Source organism: Mesocricetus auratus, unplaced genomic scaffold (assembly GCF_017639785.1).
Source record: "Mesocricetus auratus isolate SY011 unplaced genomic scaffold, BCM_Maur_2.0 Super-Scaffold_100037, whole genome shotgun sequence".
In the NCBI taxonomy this organism is placed as follows: Eukaryota; Metazoa; Chordata; class Mammalia; order Rodentia; family Cricetidae; genus Mesocricetus; species Mesocricetus auratus.
This window is the reverse complement of record NW_024429215.1, coordinates 6507056-6528131: the sequence shown is the minus strand read 5'-3', so window position 1 is coordinate 6528131 and position 21076 is coordinate 6507056. Positions and strand designations below refer to the sequence as shown.

At 44.5% G+C, this 21076-nt stretch overlaps 2 protein-coding genes across 2 annotated transcripts; both read right to left on the bottom strand.

Annotated features, from left to right (window-relative positions):
• Positions 1-414: 414 nt before the first annotated feature.
• Positions 415-2974, bottom strand: LOC121135313 (leukocyte immunoglobulin-like receptor subfamily B member 3A). Its single transcript, XM_040733834.1, has 6 exons — positions 2947-2974; positions 2799-2903; positions 2428-2482; positions 2301-2338; positions 2023-2075; positions 415-771 (listed from the first exon to the last, which is right to left on the bottom strand). The coding sequence occupies exons 1-6, from the start codon at positions 2972-2974 to the stop codon at positions 553-555; spliced, it is 498 nt and encodes a 165-aa protein (XP_040589768.1). The 3' UTR covers positions 415-552.
• A 1680-nt stretch (positions 2975-4654) lies between these two features.
• LOC101824214 (leukocyte immunoglobulin-like receptor subfamily B member 3) lies at positions 4655-7363 on the bottom strand. Its single transcript, XM_040733833.1, has 6 exons — positions 7330-7363; positions 6681-6965; positions 6238-6543; positions 5648-5932; positions 5221-5526; positions 4655-4995 (listed from the first exon to the last, which is right to left on the bottom strand). Exons 1-6 carry the CDS (start codon positions 7361-7363, stop codon positions 4655-4657), a joined length of 1557 nt encoding a protein of 518 aa, XP_040589767.1.
• Between the last annotated feature and the right edge of the window lie 13713 nt (positions 7364-21076).

The window sequence follows — 21076 nt, the reverse complement described above, 5'->3', positions numbered from 1 at the left end:
TTGACCCTCCTGTCAACACCTCCAAAGTGCTTGTGTTTATGGTGGGTACCAACACATCTGGCCTTTGGTGTCTAATGTTTGAAACATGTTACACTTTGTACTACAAGGTAGCATGAAGTGCAATAGGCATCCCAATATGGTCACAAAACAAAGGCAATTAAACTGCCTCAGCCTCCCTTGGGATGGAATTATGAGTCTGTGCAACCATGAATGTAAATTTTCCCATTTCATGGCTTTGATGAATATTGTCATTAAAATTTATTTTTTAATTTAAAGTTGCTTCATAAGATTCTGTCTTTTTCATATTTTTATTTGACTTTTTATACATGTCACTCTCAGTTCCCTCTCCCTACCCTCCTCCCCAACCCCTCCAATCCTCCCAATCCCTGAACCCCACTCCATGCCCCCTCTGATCATTAAAATTTATGAATTTAAGACTTCCCTTATATTTAATCTCATTTCACTTGATAATTTTATAATTTCATGCCTTATTTCCAAAATGTGTGAGGTTAGTTAAATTGCAGTGAGGTTTGCCAAAACTGCCACAATGCCTTACAGTTCTCTGTTAGGCATCATCATTGTAGGCAGTGAGTCATCAGTTTTTGTTCTTGGGAATGGCCCCTGGGTTAATGATTGCCAGAGCAGCATATACGTTGACTCCTCTGGGACATCCCCTGCCAGGGAGAGTGGAGATACAGCTTCCTCCTGGCTGTGTGTCATATGGAAGGGGTGGACACAGGTCATATCCTCGAGCTCTTCAGATATTTCATCCTGGAGCAGGAGAGAGTGAAAGGAAGTTATATGGACTGGGGGACACTGCAGGGCTAGGGAGGAACAGGAAGCATCTGAGTGTCCATCTCTGTGCCATCTTTGACTTGTCATTCTTTGGTTTCCAAGAATTCTCCTGACACGACAGAAGGTAGGACAGCTCCACCCCTCCTGAGTGTTTTCACATTGGCATATACATGTTCCAGTAGGCCTATCTCAGCTGGTCTCTGTAGCAGAGAAATAAAGAGGTATAGATATTGTCCCACTGTCTCCTGGGGATCCCAACTGGCCAGTTTTCCACAGCATGAACAGACTGAACAGTTTAGGCTTCCATACTACAGTCCTGATCTCTTATCCTGACACTCTAAACTTTGTTGTCTTGACTCCAGCTACACAATCCAACTTCCAGAAACAAATGATTCTAGGAGCTGGAGAGATGGTTCAGTATTTAAGAGCACAGACTGCAATTGAAAAGGATCCGGGTTCAGTTTCCACTACCCACAAGATGACTTAAAATCATTTGTTATTCAGTTTCCAGAGAATCTGTCATGTTCTTCTGGACTCTGTGGCACTAGGGAGATAGGATCTATACATGCAGACCAAACACCCATACACAGAAATGACCTACAAAACTCAACCCCATATTTCTGCCCAATTTACTTTGTCCTGCTGTGTCCCCTGCCTGCAGTTGCTGGTCCCTTAGATGTAACTTGGACTTGTCCAAGTGGGTTTCCACCTCAGAATACACTTTTCCAGGGACTCCCTTGTAACTCACACTGGCCCTTTCTTTTCACAAATACTTCACCCTCTGTTCTGTTTGTTTTAGTGAAACACATTATACTGCATACATTCTCCAGTTATTACCATATTGCCTAATACTGGTTGGGGAAGGTGCTCTTAGCTCTAACTCTGACCCATGCAGGAAGTCTGGTAAGGAAGAGATTTCTTGGGACAGCTGTGTGAGTGAGTAGAGGGAATGGGGGCATCTGGACTCATTTTCCCCTTTGATCTCTGGGTTCCTAGGCACACATGAACAACTACACAAATGCTGAGGAGCCAGAAAGGGGACATGAGGGAGAAACCAGCTGCTTCCAAGAATATCAGAGCAGAGTGAAGCCAAAGCACATAGGAGGCAGATGGTGCTCACTAGGGGGAGTGGGAGTGTATGTTGATGAAGGCTGAGAAATTAAGAATAAAAAATAACCCCTGGACCACTTGGGGCACTAGTAGTGCATATAGGGACAGGGACCTCACCGAACTGTTAATCTCCACACCAAGCTCAGGCTGCATGTCCTCCACTGAAGCATCTGTCATAGAAGAACAAACATTGTTTAGGGGGAAGAGTCTAGGGATGACTCAGATCCCTAGTATCCTGAAGTGTCCCAAGTGGGAATGGAGAACATGGCATGCTTTGATGTCTTTGAGTTCATAGTGTAAAGTGAAGACCAAATAGCAAAGACCCCAGAGCCCCTCCACCCCCCATAATACTGAGTCCTCAGACATTTCCATCCCCAGAACCCTTTTTTTCTCACAAACGATTTCTTCCTGGGTGGCAGCAGCTGGGTTTGATCTGAAGAGAAAAGAAGATGTCAATTGGCATCAAGTTGTGTTAGGTAGGCAGGGCTATGCCTATTGTTACCTCTTCTGGGGGCCTCTGACCTGGTTACTGGTTCTGAAGCTCCTGGATAAAATTGCAGTTCTGTCTCTTTCTGAGCTGAAATAGAAATATGATGTCTGAGCTAGGAGCATAGTAAGCTCTTAGCCCAAACTTTCTCAGGCAAGGAAGGATGGGGCTTTTATATCACATGGATGAGTTAGCATATTTCCCAGGATATGATCAATTTGCCAGAACAGCTGAAATTCCACAGGTTCTGATACCACCTGCTTTGAGATCTAAGATCTGCAAGAATGTCTGTGTATACTGTACCATTTTGAGATTTCCCAGCTACTAGTGTCCTGATCCTCTTCTTGAATGGTCCACAGGGACGTCTACAATAATCTGAGTCCCAGGTTAATCACAAACTACACACCTTCCTTCCTGACTTTGCTCTTTTTCCTTTTCCGTAGGACAATGATGAGGATGAGGAGGAACAGGAGGAAGACTGCAGACACAGCTACGCTGTAACTCCCAAGACCTGAGGAAAAAATGATATCATGTGTGGGATGGTAGATACTTACCTGAGCACCTTCTGTGTGCCAGGCTCATGATGGAACTTTTAAACTATCATCCCCCATCCCCATAATGATGTAGCATGGAATTATCTGTTTTGCTATCAAGTAGGTTCACCTGACTGAGATCCCCTTATTTGGAAGTGACAGAGCTGGGATTTGAAAACAGGAACTCAGGCTCATAGCAATGATCTTCCCACCAAAACTGAGCCACATGAGATGGAGGGAAGGAGTCTGCAGCCTTGTCACTGTGTGGGGTAGAAACACTGGAGAATCTGCTATTTGAGAGGGCTCCTCTGTCAGGAGGGTGCAAGTCAGCCCTTCAAAAGAAATTATGTATGTGGGAAAGGCCTAACCCTTTATACTCAGAGAAACAACGGCAAGTTCAGAAAGGGAAGTGATCGTCCCATTACTATCTCCAGAATGTGAGGTATCAAGCCCATTTCTGGCTATTGCCCAATGGGGCTCACCTCCCAACACAATCTTTACTAGGCCTCTGGAGTGGGACCCCATGCATGTGAATGGTTTGTTCTCAGAGCATTCATAGCAGGATGTTGACGTAAGTGTCAAGGTTCCCTGCTCTCCACCTAACCCTCCTTCATTCCCAAGGCTGAGCCTAAACATCTCTCTATCTCTGGATGTCCTCTTTTGTAGTCTAAACTGAACCCTGGATTTCTCATATCTGTGTTGGGATTGCTGTTTGCACTCACAAGATGAAATATCCAATAAATGAGGACTTAAGTGGCGTAAGACCTCTGAGGCAGCCTGTGGATGGAACATACTCCCTACACAAGGGTGCTTTACACTTACCAGCTGCTGGCCAGGGCTTTAAGGGTGTAATATTGGAGGCTTCGGTGGGCTTTACGGGTGGAAGGCTGGAGGCTTCCATGGGCTTTAAGGGTGGAAGGCTGGAGGCTTCCATGGGTTCTAGGAAACAGATCAAGGAGAGGATGAGGGTTTGATGATAACCCAGGGATCCCGACTCTAATCACTGTCCTATATCTGCACTGTAACATCCCCAGGATCCTCATGCTATCTACCAGAATCCTAGGGAACAGCAAAACACGAAGTGGACAATGTTCAAAGGACCCTGTTGCCATCCACTTCTCTGCCAGGGAAAGTGCCTTCTGAGTAACCCTTCCTGTTGTCCCCATAATCTCACTCAAGAAAAGAGCTCTTCTAGGATTTGAATTTTAAGTCACTCTGAGAAGTCAGGATCACCTCACCTGAGACAGAGAACTCCACAGGGGCACTGGCATGTGACAGCAGGTAGGGAGATGACTCAAGAGAACTGTAGCACCTGTACTTTCCTGAGAGGGCAGAGGTCACACCAATAATGGACAATTCTGCCTGGAAACGATGATCTTGGAACTTTGATTTTAGTTGTTTGAGTAGGTGGTTTTTTCCCTCCTTGTGCAGAATGAAAGTGTCAGTTGGGTATGTTGACCAACATAGAAAGGTCACATTTTGTCCTGGATGCACTGTTGACTTAGGCTTCACTGAGAGGACAGGAGTGAACGGAAGCTGTCCTAAAGAGAAGAGGGAGGATGATGAGAGGCCACCTTTATTGCCCTCACCAAGGCTTCACCTGGATCTTTCCTGAGCACCTTGGACTCTGTCTGTCTTCTCTGACTGAATTCCCCTTCTCCTTTCCCATCTCTACATGACTTCTCCATCCCTTGTCCTAGCCATCACCTCTCAGGCTCCCCATGAAAGGCTATGCAGGGGCTGTGATCTGCTGAAATCTAAGTGTTTCCTCACCTGTGACCCTGATGTCTAGGGGGTCACTGGAGGCTGACCACACAGAGGAGAGGTTGTGTGCACCATAGCATCTGTATTGGCCTCCAGTAGAGCTGTTCCCAGAGCCCAGTGTGAAGTTGGCCAAGGAGAGGCCAGCCCGGGTCCTCTGGCCATTCTTCTGGATGAAGTGAGCTTCCCCCAACTTGTGCAGAAAAAATCTGCTATAGTCCATGTCAGAGCAACACTGCAGAGTGAGATACTTCCCAGGATCCAAGATACTACCATGATGAGTTAGCAAAGACGGCTTCTTTGACAGCCCTATAAGAAAGGTGACAGGCTATTGTCTAAGGAGCAGCTTTTAACAAAACACATATCAGCTCCCCTCCCACCCTGCATGTGTCACTGTTTCTTTCTGGCTGTGGGGATCTGGCTTAGACAGTAGATTCTTTCTTTAGTCACTCTCTCGTAACAACCTCACCTGGTTTCAATACCTGGAAGAGATTAGTACCTCATCAAGATTGGCCAATGATGGGGATATCTCACCTGAGATTTGTATTTCCAATGGATCACTGGATACTGACCACAGCTTTGGGATATGCTTGTAGTAACCATTACATCTGAATTTCGCTCTGTAGGCTGGTGTAACAGGACTCATAGAGAATGTGGCTTGGAAGTGACCATTAGTGTGTATATACTGTGAGTCCAGGGAACTGGAGAACTTCTCATGTTCTTTGGTGACAATGAACTTATTATATCTATGCTCGGAGACACACTGGAGAGTCATGCTTCCTCCTGAGGTTGCCACAGGCCCTGACAGTGCTGATAGTCTTGGTTTACTGGGGAGGAATCCTATATGAAAAGAACAAAGCCTTTCACATGGGTTTACATCCAAAATGTTACGCAGGGCTAGACTGTGAGGAGGGAATGCTGAGGGCAGAGCCTAGCTCTGAGAATCTGACTGTTCCCTTACCTGTAACCACAATCTCCAGGGTGTCACTGTGCTCTGACCAGCCAGCTGAGGTATAACAGTAACACTGATATTGTCCTACATGTTCCTTTGTCACAGAAGGGATGAAGAATTTGGCCTTTTCCCCAAACTCCTCTGTGGACTCTGTGCCCCAGAGTTTTGGGCTTCCCTGCTTATGCAGAACATACAGTTGTGCGTCCAGTCTCCCCTGACACCAGATGGTCACAGAGCTTTTGTAGGCAATCACAGTGCCTGGCTCAGCTTTGATGATGGGCTTGGGGAGGGTCCCTGCAAAAAGTAGGAGAGAAGGACATGGTTTTGCTTGATAGTAGCACAGTTGATGTCACGCGTATAGATGGCACTTCAGCTGGTGCTGAGTAGCATAAAGTCCCATGAAGATTTAAATCTGCCCTGAACATCCTGGGTTTTTCTGCTAATTTCTCTCTTGGATTTTGTATCTTGGATCCCTCAGTCTCCAATGATCTGTGTCAAGACTGAAGGGCCCTGCCTCCTCACACACATCTCCTACCAGGCCCAACCTCAGGACCTGTATCACGTCAACATCATTCTGTGGAAAGTTTTTGCTTCCTCACCTGAGACCACGAGCTCCAGGATGTCACTAGGTTCTGACCACACCTGTGGTCTATTGCTGTCAAAGCTGTGGCATCTGAATGTCCACCTTTGGCTGGAGGTTACAGGACCCACAGAGAACAGGGCCTGGAAATGCTTAATAGAGTAGTTATACTGTGAGTCCAGCATCCAAGAGCGCTTCTGTGGTCCTTCCATAGTCAGAATGAGTCTGTGAAATTTCTGCCCTGAGTAACACAGTAAAGTGGCATTCCCTCCTTCAGTGACTATGGGGCTGGGCTGGACTGACAGACTTGGTTTACTGTAGGCTCCTGGAAGAGAAACAGGATTCAGTTAAATCTGTCAGGTCTCATTTTCCTCCAGGGTTGTGAAGTGTTCCCTCCCCTCCTGAGAACAGGCTCATTTTTGACAGTGAAGCCTGAGGATAGGAAGAGTTTTGTTCTCTCACCTGTCACCACCAGCTCCATGGAGTCACTGCACTCTGATTGTCCATCATGGGTCTTATAGCAACAATGATATTGCCCTGCGTGATGCTCCTCAATTTTTGAGATGGAGAATTCAGCCGTTTTTTGAGACTTTTGTAGAAACTGTATGAACTGTGTGTATTTACCATCATCTTTGGAGATATTATACTCTTTCGTTCCTGTGATCCCCTCACACATGAAGGTCACATTAGTCTGCCTGGCAACCACAGAGTCTGGCTGTACTCTGAGGATAGGCTTCGGGAGTGTCCCTGCAAGGAAAATAACATCTAGGATCAAACATCCTCAGATTGAAGGTGTCAACCACATGACCTTATATACAAACCAAGGACCAGCACACAGGCCTTGTTTCCCATCCTCATTGTCCTGGCCTGGCTTCAGGGTACTATAGGTGCAGCAGGACAGGACAGTGGCAAATACTCACCTGCCAGCACTGCTGTGTTATAGCCAAGAGTCAGCCCTGGAAGAGAGTTACCTGTGAGATGGTTTTCCCTGAAGCCTGATATTCTCCCTTTAGCAGAACCTCCCAAGTCCCTGGGATTTCCTGATGGGTCACTGCTGGGCCATGGCAGTGTACCTATCTTACAGTTTCCCATCCCCATCTCCACATCTCACCCAGAAAGAGCAGAGCTGTGAAGGCGAGCATCATTGTGTCTCCTCCTGCAGGTCGGAACTGTATTTATGGGCAGAGCTAGAGAGGGACTGGAAACTAGGGTGTGACCTCTGGAGGAAACCACTCCTGATGCTCCTCGTGGCATGGATGTGGTTAACAGCCCCTAAGTAACGGATACTGCCTTCCTCAGGCACCTGGCATTGACTTCCCCAGTGCTGTGTCTAATCCAGGATCTAGAACCTTGCAATCAATTCTTACATAGATAATATTTCCACAAACTTCTAAATGTCTGTGTCATCTGTTTTCAGGATACTCGCATCATACTGTAGCAGACATGTATGAATATTTCAAATAACAATTACAAATTGTTTACTGTAGGCTCCTGGAAGAGAAACAGATCCCAAGAATAAGTCGTTCTGAATGGCCCCAGTCTAGAGAATTTGCCCAGGAAACATAAGGGGGTACACTTTTCATCTTTAGAGAGTGTTATTCAGTGATAACCAACATCAGAAAGACACTTGAGTGGCATTTTCTCAAGTGTCCAGGACAGATCCTTTCTGGGACACTAGTGAATTTCTGGATAGCACTGTAAGTTGATTCTTCTTCTACACCTGACCTCTCTCACTCTCTGATGAAGGTTTCCTCCCCTCTCACACTGATAAAGAGAACTCAGTTCCAAGCTGTTACATTCCATCTTTGGCTTTCCTCAGTACCTGGCTCGTAGAAAGACTTTCAGGTCTTTAAATAATTGATTCAGCATCGGGTCTTCCTCAACTTCAACTCGAGATACAGGGTGTTAGTGGGTGGTGACCACATCTGTGGTTGTATCCTTCCAGTAGAAGGAGCATATGCACATACTAATGTGAGTCAGAATTTGTGGTCCCAGAATGAACAAGTTGTGTGTATATGGTGAAGGTGTGAGTAAAGCTGCAAGAACACACATTGTGTGTTCTTCTCCACTGCACATAATGAAGCTCTCAAAACTGTATGTAAACAACACTAGGGGATCATTGTCCCTCTCCAGGTCTCCAAGTGGCTGAAGTATTATGGACTACTGGAAGGAGGCATCATCATCTAAATCTGAACTGTGGTGGTAACTCCTGAAAATAGGACTCTTTCTCTCTTAGGAAGAGAATTGGTGATAGTACCACTAAGTGTTTTCTCATCTATCCTATTGAGCAATGAGTGTCATGGCTCTCTGAGAAGACAGTACTTCCTTTATGGAAAAACTGGTACAGTCCTGTATAATCATCTCTTGTGAAAAAGACCATAAAGTTACTTTCACTCCTAAGATGCTGTTGAGGTAGTCTTGCCAAAACCATTGAATTCATTCTCTAATAGTGCATGACTGTGGTCTCCAGAGTTCCATGGCATGATATGGTCATAGATTCCATCCAGGGTATCACAGTGCCTGACTCAATCCAATTGTGTTTAGTGGTCTGATATGAGATAATGTATGGAGTACTAGGACATTCTCAAACCACATTCACTGTCATAGATTTCGTTCTAAACCCCCTTTAATCTGGTTGACTTGTGAAGTTCGCACCAATGTTTATATTATATCCTCACATTTTAAAATGCTGATGAAGGACTGACCGCCATGGAGCACAAGTCCTTCTTAAAGATCTCCACTCAGCTGTAGTCCGTTCAGGTTGAGTTCCAGTAAGCAAAGCTAAGGTCTATTAAGAGAATGAAAATAAGCAGGGTGTAGTGATGCATAATTTTAACCCCAAGGCTTAGGAGGCAGAGGCAGGTGAATCTCTGTGACTTTGAGGGCAGGCTATTTTACACAGTGAGTTCCAAGACAAGCAGAGCTACATAGTGAGATGCTGTCTCAGAGACAGGGAGAGAGAGAGTGACATATAGATACAGAGACAGAGATAGAGACAGACACACACTCACAGAAAATATGTGTGAGGGATGGAAGAAGAAAGGAAGAAAGAATTTTTAAAAATAAATGAATAGAAAAAATCCCAATCTAGAGCTGGAGATTCACCTAAGCAGTTAATTATTGCCTTCTCTTGAAGAGGACACTGTTTCAGTTTCTACTACCCACACAATATATTACTGACATCCATAACAGCAGCCTCAGTGTACTGTTGTACATTTTGACCTCTATGAACAACAGAAGGTCCACAATGCACAGATATATATTGAAGCAAAGCACCAGTAAATGTAATATTAAATAAATTAATGTTTAAAAATCTGATAACAGTGACTGGGGAAGTCTGCAGAGCTTCTCATCCCGGCCGGAGCCAACCACGCCAGATCCTAGGTCTTCTCTTCCAATAAGGAGACCAGGGTACCAGCTGGTCCGGGAGGACCAGGTAAAAGAGGTCCTGCATCTGGGCCTGTGTTCCAGTGCCTGGAGATTGCCTGGGAACTGCACAGAGCTTCCAATCCCGGCATGAGACCAGCACTCCAGATTCCACGTATTCTCTTCCACCAACGAGACCAGGAAACTAGCAGATCCACTTAAACAAGGCCCTGCATCCCTGGCTTGCTTTCCAGTGCCTGGGGAGAGCCATAGAGCTTCCCATCCTGGCCGGAGCACCCCAGATCCCAAGTCTTTACTTCCAGCAAAGGGACCAGGGGACCAGGTGGGAGGGTAAGCACCCCAGATTCCTGGTCTTCTTCTCCACCCACAGGAACAGAACCAACATGAGGAATAGAAGATCTACCAGATTATTGGACTTGCTAGCACCCACCAAAAGGGAACCCTGGTCCCCTAACCACCAAACTAGTAAGGGGCTCTTTCTGCACCCACTAGAAGAAGAGATGGGAAAGAGACAATACAAAAACGCTCTCAGCAGCAGTAAAAAAAAATATGACACCGCCAGATTCTAGAGACTACACATCAGCAATACTCCAACATTCCAATGCAAATGAAGCAAAAGAGAATAACCTTAAAAACAACTTCATGAAAATGATAGAGGCCCTAAAAGAGGATATAGGAAAATCCCTCAAAGAAATGGACGAGAAAACACAGCAAAAATGTAAGAAATGGAAGAAAAAGCAAACCAAAAAATGCAAGAAATGGAAGAAAAAGCAAACCAAAAAAATGCAAGAAATGAAAGAAAGAACAAACCAAAAAATTCATAAAATGCAACAAATGGATGAAAAGATAAACCGAAAATTGGAAGAAACAATTCAGACAGTGCAAGGGTTGAAAACTGAAATAGAGACAATAAAAAAACACAATCTGAAGAAAGGCTGGAAATAGAAAAGCTGGGCAAACGGTCAGGTACTACCGATACAAGCATTATCAACAGAATACAAGAGATGGAAGAGAGAATCTCAGGTGTTGAAGATACACTAGGAGAAATGGATTCATCAACCAAAGAAAATCTTAAGTCCAACAAATTCCCTACACAAAAACTCAGGAAATATGGGACACCATGAAAAGACCAACCCTAAGAATAGTAGGTATAGAAGAAGGAGAAGAAAGCCACCTCAAAGTGACAGAAAACATATTCAAAAAGATCATAGAAAAAAGCTTTCCCAACCTTAAAAAGGACATGCCAATGAAGGTACAAGAAGCTTACAGAACACCAAATAGAGTGGATCACAAAAAAGTCCCCTCGCCACATAATAATCAAGACTGCAAATATACAGAATAAAGAAAGAATATTAAGAGCAGCTAAGGAAAAAGGCCAAGTAACATATAAAGGCAAACCTATCAGAATTACACCTTACTTCTCCTTGGAAACTCTGAAAGCCAGAAGGTCCTGGATAGATATTCTACCAACACGAAGAGACCACTGATGCCAGTCGGGCCTAGACCGTCCCCCAAGAGTCCAGGGTGAGAGTGCATCTCTCATTGTTGGATGGGAGTCCAAAGTCCCTTTGTATAACCAGGATGAATACTGATCTACTACCCAATGTTCAATTGATCACCTAGGCCTCCTCACTGACACCCACATTCAGGGGGTCTTGATCAGTCCCATGCTGGATTCCCAGGCATCAGTCTGGGATTCAAGAGCTAACCCTTGTCAGGTCAACTGTTTCTGTGGTTAAACCATCCCAGCCTTAATGCCTTTGCTCATCTGTCCTCCCTTTCTGTCACTGGATTTCTTGAGTTCAGCTCAGTATTTAGCTGTGGGAGTCTGACTCTGTTTCCAACAGCCATTGAATGAAGGTTCTGTTTCCCAGACACTCTGGTCATGGGATTGTAGGCTGGCACTCCCCAGATCTATGTCTAAAATCCATATATAAGAGAGTTCGTGCCATGTTTCTCTTTTTGTGACTAGGTTACCTTGCTCAGGATAGTTTCTTCTAGTGCCATCCATTTGCCTGCAAATTTCAGGATTCCGTTCTTTTATCTGCTGAATAGTAGTCCATGGTGTAAATGTACCACATTTTCTCTATCCACTCTTCAGTTGAGGTGCATCTACATTGCTTCCAAGTTCTGCCTATTACAAATAATGCTCCTATGAACATAGTGGAACAGACATCCTTCTTGTATGAATGTGCATCTATTGGATGTATGCCTAAGAGTGGAGTTGCTGGGTCTTGTGGTAGACTTATTTCCATTTTTCTGAGGAATCTCCATACTGATTTCCAAAGAGGCTGTACAAGTTGGCACACCCACCAGCAGTGGAGGAGTGTTCCCCTTTCACCACAACCTCTCCAACATAAATTGTCATTGGAGTTTTTGATTTTAGCCATTCTGACAGGAGTGAGATGGTATCTCAGAGTTGTTTTGATTTGCATTTCCCTGATAACTAAGGATGTTGAGCACTTTCTCAAGTGCTTCTCAGCTGTTTTAGACTCCTCTATTGAGAATTTAGTTCAGTCCCCCAATTTTAATTCATTCCTTTGGTGTGTTGGAAACTTGTTTCTTGAGTTCTTTGTAAATTTTGGAGATTAGCCCTCTGTCAGATATGGGGTTAATGAATAACTTTTCCCATGCTGTGGGCTGCCTTTTTGTCTTGCTGACTGTGTCCTTCGCCTTACAGGATGTCCCATTTATTAATTGTTCATCTCAATGTCTGTGCTACTGGTGTTATGTCCAGGAAGCTGTCTCCTGTACCAATTCTTTCAAGGGTATCACCCACTTTCTCTTCTAAGAGGTTCAGTGTGGCTGGATGTATGTTGAGGTCTTTGATCCATTTGGATTTAAGTTTTGTGCATGGCAATAGACATGGATCCATCCCCATTCTTCTACATGCCAGCATCCAGTTAATCCAGCACCATTTGTTGAAGATGCTTTCATTTTTCCATTGTATGTTTTTTAGCTTCTTTGTCGAAGATCAGATGTTCATACATGTGTGGGTTAATATCAGGGCGTTCAATTCGATTCCATTGGTCTACCTGTCTATTTTTGTGCCAATATCAAACTGTTTTCAGGACTACAGCTCTATAATTAGTGCTTGAGGTCGGAGATGGTGATGCCTCCAGATGTTGCTTTGTTGAGTAAGATTGTTTTGCCTATCCTGGGTCTTTTGTATTTACTCATAAATTGATATTAGATATACAAGGAAAGATAGCCAGAGTACAATCCACAGCTCCAGACAAGCTGTGAAACTAGGAGGACTGTGAATGGAGACATCAATCTACATGGGAAGGGAAATTAGATAAGATCCCCTGGGCAAACTGGGTATGAAGCTGGAAAGCAGAAGCATAGTGGAATGAAAACATGAAGGAATGGGTTGGCCGAGGTGCCAGGGATGCAGTGAAGGAGCAATGAAAGAAATATCTTAATAGAGAGAGTCAATATGAGGATAGGTAGCAACCTGGTAATTCTGAGGAACCCACAAGGATAACCCCAGGTAAGACTCATAGCAATAGTAGAGAGAATACCTGAAGTGGCCTATCCCTGTAATCAAATGGTAAAAACCCCAACTATCATCATAGAGGCTTCAACTAGTAAATGATGGAACCAGAAGCAGAGAATCTCAACCAAGCAGCAGGCTGAGCTCTTGGATTCCAGCTGAAGAGAAGGAGGAAGGAATGTCTGAGCAAGGTAGGTTAAAATCCAGATGAAGATATCTACACAGACAGCTGAACCAAGCTCGTAGAAACTCATGAACTCCAGACCAACAGCTGAGAATACAGGGGAACAAACTAGGCCCTCAGTAGGCGGGAGAAAGTTGTGACTTTGGACTATCTGAAGGACCCCTGGCTGTAGGACCACATTACAAACCTAGCACATAACCTAGCTTGTTGGAGCCCATTCTGTGTGGTGGGATGACATACTCAGGCTTAATGCCTAGGAGAAAGGATTGCCCTGTGGCAACCTATTGTGCCAAACTTTGCTGGCTCCCTCATGGGAGCCCTTATGCATGAGGAGGAGTGGGCTGGAAGTAGGTTTGGGGCAAAGCATGGGGGGCAGGAGGAGGAGAGGGAGGGAGAATTGCAGTTGGAATGTAATATGAAATGAAAGTGTAGTTTTCACACCCTAATTATAAATGTATCCTTTTACAGGACACAGACACCACTAGAGAAAACTTACAAGTGCTCAAATTACAGAGAACAACTGATTGTGGTGCCCACATACAACTGATACAGCAGCAATGCAGCTCCATCTCCTAAACATGAGTGAACAGTGCAGGAAAGGAGGCAAGTCTGTAAGTGCCATAAGACCTGGATATCTTCCATGAGAGTGGATATCCTACAAATGTCAGGGAAGACACACCCATAAACCTCAACAACATGGCTTTCTAAACAATACCTGAACAAGGAAAAGACCAGTAAACATTCTAATATGTGAGGAAGGAATCACACAAGTCTATATAACTAGAAAAAAGAAAACAATGTACTGAGGAAGACTGAGAGAGGGAGAATCGATCTTCTGCAGGCATAGCCTCTAGTTCCTCATTCAATACCAATTACTAGCTCGTGACATCAAGTACACACAACAGTAAATGAATTCATGCGGTTGTACTTTATATTTATTCATACATAAAGCATTTAAAGAAAACTATGAATTAAAGAGGATGGAGAGGAAAATGGGGTGATTGCAGGGAGGAAAGTGAAGGGGCAATATAATCATATTTTTTAAGGTTTCTTATTTACAGATTTTAGAGGTTAAGTTCAGATTTGATAAAAATACGTGAAATAAAAACTAAAATTTAGACAAAAATAGTATTAGTCAAAAAAAATAAGTGACCACAGTGTGGCAAAATTGAAAATGAAAACAAAAAAAGAAAAACAAAATCCTCTTCCTGATCTTTGATGAAACCTTGGGTAGTAACAGTGTATGACTGGTATTTGCAATTTGGTGTTCTCACAAACATTTACATTGTAAATTTACTGTCAGTACCTAGCGCACATATCCGCAGTAAGCATAGTTGTCATGCCCATGACTCACTTGCTTCTTTCAGCAGGAGCACTGAATGGACACGCTCCTTTGGCGGGCTTCCAGTGTGTGATGCACTACAGTAAATGCAGATTGGGCAGGGAACGGAAGGGGCACTGGCTCCGGGGAACACAGTGCTGCTGCACATGAGGACAGGAGTGAAAACTTGCACTCTACCGTTTCTGCAACTCGTCAAACATTCCCTGGAAGTGCTGGAACTTCGTTTGGGATTTGGCTAGAAGCAGGCTAAACTGACACTCAAGTGTGACAGTTCCACATACTCCCTACAGAGGGCGTTACAGATTGAATGAGAGGTGTGCGTTCAGAGGAACCAGTGTTCATCCCTAGGGCACGAATGGGCCTCGTGAGACCATTCACTATGGAGGTACACTATCTCAACCTAGGTATATGGGGGAGGACCTAGGTCCTGCCCCAAACCATGTGACAGGCTTTGATGATCCCCCATGAGAGCCTTCACTGTCCCTGAGGAGTGGATGGGATGATATGGGGGATTAGTGGGGGTAGGGGCTGAGAGGACATGAGGGAGAGGGGACTGGGATAGTTATGTAAAATAAGATTGTTTTTAATTTAAATAAAATTAATTGAAAAGAGATGTGTACATTCAGAAAGCTGTTACTAAGATGAAGTGTGAACTCTAAGTGTGGTTAGCACGTCCCGGGGTCAATTATTTTTAGCAATAGCCCATTCATTTGCTGGTTTTTTTTTGTTCGCTCTTGAAACCCATCTTACAGAAGAAAGAAATAAAAGAAAAATAAAACTCACTGCAGCTATTCTAGACAATTTCTCCCTGTTTGCACCTCTGACTAGTTGTTCCACCATCATGAATATGTCTGAATATAGTCAGTCTTTAATTTTCGCTATTAAAATTTCTAAGAGTTGGCACCATCACCCCAGAGTTCCACAGTGGAATCTTCAATAGTTCCCAAGTTTTGTTTCCTCTGGAAGGCTGTTGTAGCTCATGCCCACAACTTCTTCTTCATGCAGCACAAAGTGAAGTCTTGGAAACTGTGGTCACGGTAAAGCTGACTGTGATCAGAATCAATATTGAGCAGACCAAGACTAGAGCCTGATACATGTATGTCCCATGGTGCTTTTGTAAGGATTCAGGCATTATGCTGGCCTGCCCCTGTCTCCTAGCAGAATGCACTCAGGCAGTACCATGGTCAGCCCAGGTGCAAAGGACCCCTTTAAAAGACAGACCTCCACCTACTTACACTCTCTTTGCCCACTTCTCTCTTTCCCTCTGTTTCCTTGTGCAGACAGGAATTTTCTTGGCTCTCTCTTCTCTTCGTTCATCTCTCTGTCTCTTTACTTCTTTTCTCTTTCCTTACCCCTTCCCTTTCTAACAAGACTTCTCCCTTCAGCGCTGTCTACCATGCATATTTGTTCCTATGCCTCTGTCACCCACACCTGCCATGGAATGTGTCAGGGTTGTCCCTGAGCTTCATCCTAAAAGCTTTAAAAGAAAAGCTTTCGGGCATTGTCTTGGTCTCAACTCCTGCCTCTCTTTTTGCAGTCGCTAAACTCTTGAATGGTCAGTATCTTTACAAGATGGTCAGGCGTGGGCTTCTTATTAAAATGTCCCCAGCCTTCCTCTCCTTTAATATGTTCCTCTGTGTTGCTGTGATGATTGTTATTTACGTCCACGTTGATTGTAGCTGGAATCACATAAGGTATCCTTTTGGGGAAGTTCTGTAAGCACATTTTAAGTAAGGAAGAATTATTTGACATGGAAAGTCTTCCCTTGGAATTTCAGCACCTAGACACAGTGGCTCAGGAAAGGAAGCAGAGATGGACGAGCAGAGCTGACTGTCAGTCCACCGTCAATCCTGGCTGTGAGTGCCTGTACTCATTCTGCTTCTCTTCTTTCCTCCTATCTGTCTCCCTCTGTCACCTTTCCCCATTGATCCTCCTGTCTGACTTCTCTCTTCTCCCTTCCACCCCCATATGTCTCCCCCATCAGCTCCTTCCTTCTCACTGTGTCCACATGAACCACCGATCAACAGATTCAAAGGGATAATCAAGGCCTTCAGCACCAGATGGTGACTGCCGAAACATTCAACCTCATTAACTGAACAGCTACTGGATTGTCAGTTTCCCCGACATGGAGACAGACATCTAGACTTTCAACCCTGCATCATGTAAGCTAATCCGATAAGCACTCCTTTGCAATGCAAGACACTCTCACTGCTCTCTTCCCCCAGATATCCCAGTGTAATACTCTTTCTCTTTTAAATGTAATTTTGTAAAAAGTATTCTGAAGTGACAAGAGCAGAACCCATACTTATAAGATGCTTTAAATACCAGAGTTCCTTAGCAGACACATAGTTCCATGACAGAGCAGTGATCATACCCAGTCAGGAAACACTTCAGGTGATTTAATTCACTCAAGTGATAAAGACTTGATCAAAAATTATTTTACATGTAGACAAAATTTTCAAATAGTAAAAGCATTACTTTTGCAAGATGGTTAGGAAAAAAGACACAGTGCCCAGCTAAGAATAAAGGATGAATGAGGTCTCCTGGTACACTGTCCCGCGCTACCGTCTCGCCAGCAAGAACGACGCAGGACACTCGGATCCTTCTGCAGTAAAGCTTTAATACATCTTGAGAGATAGATGATCAGCTTCTGAGAGGGAGACCCCAAGCTAAGAAACCCAGCCCCTTATATAAGCCTAGGAGCTCCGAGTGAGACGTGTAGAGCCGGGATTGGTGGTTTGCTCATCACCCCAGATGACGGGTGAGGCACAGCTTAAACAGTAAACTCCAACTGACAGCAGATGTCAGCGCCATCTTCTAATGGCGATAGCAATAGCGAGGGCGGCTCCTCACATCTCCCCCTATTCATTTATTTTTGAAGCCATAGGACACCCACAACTTTGGAGTGGAGATAGAGGTCAAATCCCCATGTGCAAATTTGGAACATGTACAAAGCTCCTCTCCAGGGTCTTATCCCCAGAGGGAGCCCTGACCAGTCCCGATGTCGTTTTTCTGGGGGAAGGAGATCATGACATAGAACCTTCATGCAAGATGACTTATCTCCCAGGAGAAAGTCGTTATACCGCAGACCTCTCCTGTGCAGTGCTTAGCCTTGCAACTCCTTGGGCTGCTGAAGCCTACCCACTCTATCCCGTGCAATGAGACTAGCCTCGTGGGGTGCAAGAGCCGGGAGGCCAGCGACCTATTGCTTTAACATGGTTAACCAAATGTCAGGGGAGGCTCCGTGTTCTAAGGCAGCAAGTGCTTGTGCCACCATCACTTTGTCTCTTTTGTTTGGGCTCTGAGCTTACACACCATCCAAAGCATCAACACTATTCCACAGCAGAGAACTAGGCTAAATGATCCCACCCCCACCCATTCCTTAAAATAAGAAAATGCAGATGAAATCCAGGAGGAGAGGCCTTCCATCAGAGAAAGATCCAGACGCGTCGAATTCACTTGCAGGATCGCCACTCTCAACTCACGGAGTGTCTGCTCAAACTCAAAAGTCCAATTCTGTAATAAATGTTGAGACAGAGCTTTTGACAGGTTAGCTGCTCTTGTAAAATTCTCATATTGTACTGAAGTGACACAAAGGCCAGGCAACTTTTGTTCACATCCCAATTGGGCCATCTGCCACAATATATCCAATTGTTCCTGAACCAAATTAATCTGTTGGTTTACCAACATCAGGCCTCCTTGTATCTGAGAATTGGCAGTGGCCTGTTTATCTAGGGCCATGGTCACAGTGGCCGATAGTTCATTAATGGTTTGAGTTGTCTGCACAGTGGCGGAAAGTGCAAGGGCCGAGGCGGTAACCGAAGCAGTAACCGCGGCGGCGGCTATCAGGCCCACAATAATAGCAGAGATCCCAAAAATCTCGCTTTTCCCTAAACAAACTCAAACTACTTGGCACCTCAACAGGAACTGGAACAAATCGAGGCATGCGCATTACCAAAGCAAAAGGGTGCTTAATAGCATCCCAGCATAATGCATAAAAACAATTCTAAGCAGAGCAATTTATTTCTTTCTGATTCTTACCTAAGGTATCATTACTCACAACCCAAATAAAGGGCAGCCAAACACAAATTGGAGCAGCTGAATAATTAGTTCTCTTAAAAGGGGTATACTTAACATTGGAGGAGGACCAATCAGATGATCCAGAGCTCTGTCCCTCACTCAGACTGTTGCCTAATGCCTCTTTCCAATCAAAAGTAATCTGTCCCTTCTCACTATATCCTCCAGCAATCATTGCCATAGGAGAAAGATCAGTACAGCTTCCATTAATTCAAAAGGATTAGCATTAGATCTTTCTGGATCCATATGAATAAAATTATCCTTTAATGAAGAAATCACAGTAAAGCACAAGCTTCCTACCAATGACAAGGTTCTCTCATCCTGAAAACTCTGTATCTGAGGATCTAAAGGCAAAAAGGCAAGCCCCAACTCTCTATTAGTTGTGAAAAATCTAGGGAACACCTGGGCATTATGCATCACTGGCATCGGTAGGGGGAAGGTAGACATGATGGCCCACCGTAACTCTCCCATCATACTAGGAACCATCATCCCGAGTAGGAGAGTCTTCATCACCCACTTGGCCTCCATCCTTCTTATTCTGGAGTTGTGAAGGAGCTCTTCGAGTGAGTCTTTCAGGGATCCACAGGGGGTTTTCTTCCTCCTGTGGAAAAACACACACAGCTCCCCTGGATCTTATTAGAATAGGATCCGGGCCTTTCCATTCATTAGTTAGCACATCTTTCCATTTTACAAATTCTTTTGGCCTATCAGGCTCTAAACTGTGGCGATCGGCCGCAGTGTGGCCTTGGGCATCAGAGTTCAAGAAATTAAGGGTAAAAAGTGCCATGGACACAGCAACTCTTGGTACCGAGGGTAGAACATCCTCAATACTCCCCTTTTGTTTAATCAGATATGATTTGAGTGTACGATGGGCACGTTCCACAATGCCCTGTCCTTGAGGGTTATAAGGTAGGCCAGTTAGATGGGTAACATCCATTTGCCGACAAAACTGTCGGAATTTTTGAGAGGTATATGCTGGTCCATTGTCTGTTTTTAAAATTCTGGGTTTTCCCCAAGCACTCCAGGCCTCAAGGCAATGTTGAATCACATATGAGGCCTTTTCCCCTGTTAGGGGCGTGGCAAACATTACGCCAGAACAGGTGTCAACAGAAACATGAACATATTGAAGCCTTCCAAAAGAGGGAATATGAGTAACATCCATCTGCCACATCTGCAATGGTCTAATGCCACGTGGGTTTATTCCCACGTGGGGAGCAGGTAAGAATTCGCAGCAATTCTGGCATTGAGTAACAATTTCCCTAGCCTCTTTCCTGGATAGAGCAAAACGATGGCGCAAGGTCTCAGCCGTCACATGAAAGCGCTGATGGAACTCTTTTGCTGCTTGTGCGTGGGTAGACAAGGCAGCGGCCACCAGCTTTGTAGCCTTGTCCGCTAAGTCATTCCCTAAGGACATGGGACCTGGGAGTCCAGAATGTGCTCGGACATGGGTAATGAAAACAGGAAATCTCCTATTTAACAAGGCAGCTTGTATCTTCTGAAAGATGTTAGCAACTCTGCTGGAGGATCTTATTATTCCAGCTATCTCAAGGAGATTAACTGCATTAACCACATAAGAGGAATCTGATACAATATTGAGGGGTCCTGGAAAAGCCTCAAGAACCTCCAGTACTATCAGACATTCTACAACTTGAGGTGAAGTTTCATTATATTGTTTAGATATAACCCTATCCTTGACCACATAAGCTCCCATACCAGTTTTCGATCCATCAGTGTACACCACAGTCCCATCTGGGAGTGGGTCTTTAGCTGTCACTTGTGGAAACACTATAGCCTGGTTTAGGGCAAACTGTAAAATTGGATGCTTTGGAAAATGATTATCAATTTGTCCTGAAAAGGAAGTAACTAAAACTGCCCAATCACTAGATGTGGCTGCCAAGGTCTGAACTTGTGCAGCAGTATAAGGCACAATCAAGGAATCAGGATCCCTGCCAAAATGCGTAACAGCTGCTTTTATTCCGCGAAGCGCGAGCTGTGCAACAGCATCAGGGTACCAGTCAATAATCTTAGCAGGGGAAGCATTTGGATGAATCCAAAGTAATGGTCCATGTTGCCACAGGACTGCAGTTGGCAATTGAGCTGTCTTAAAAACACACAGATTAAAAGGTAGTGACTCCTCAATACGTTGTAATTGTGCTTCCTGTAAGGCCTCTTCCACCATCTGTAAGGCTCGGTGGGCGGCAGGGGTAAATTTTCTGGGTGAGGAGATATGAGGCTCACCCTCCAGGAGATCGAAGAGGGGTTTTAGATCAGCAGATGGAATTTTTAAAAAGGGCCTCAACCAATTTATATCTCCCAGAAGTTTCTGAAAATCATTTAATGTTTGTAAGTGGTCTTTGCGAATTTCTATTTTC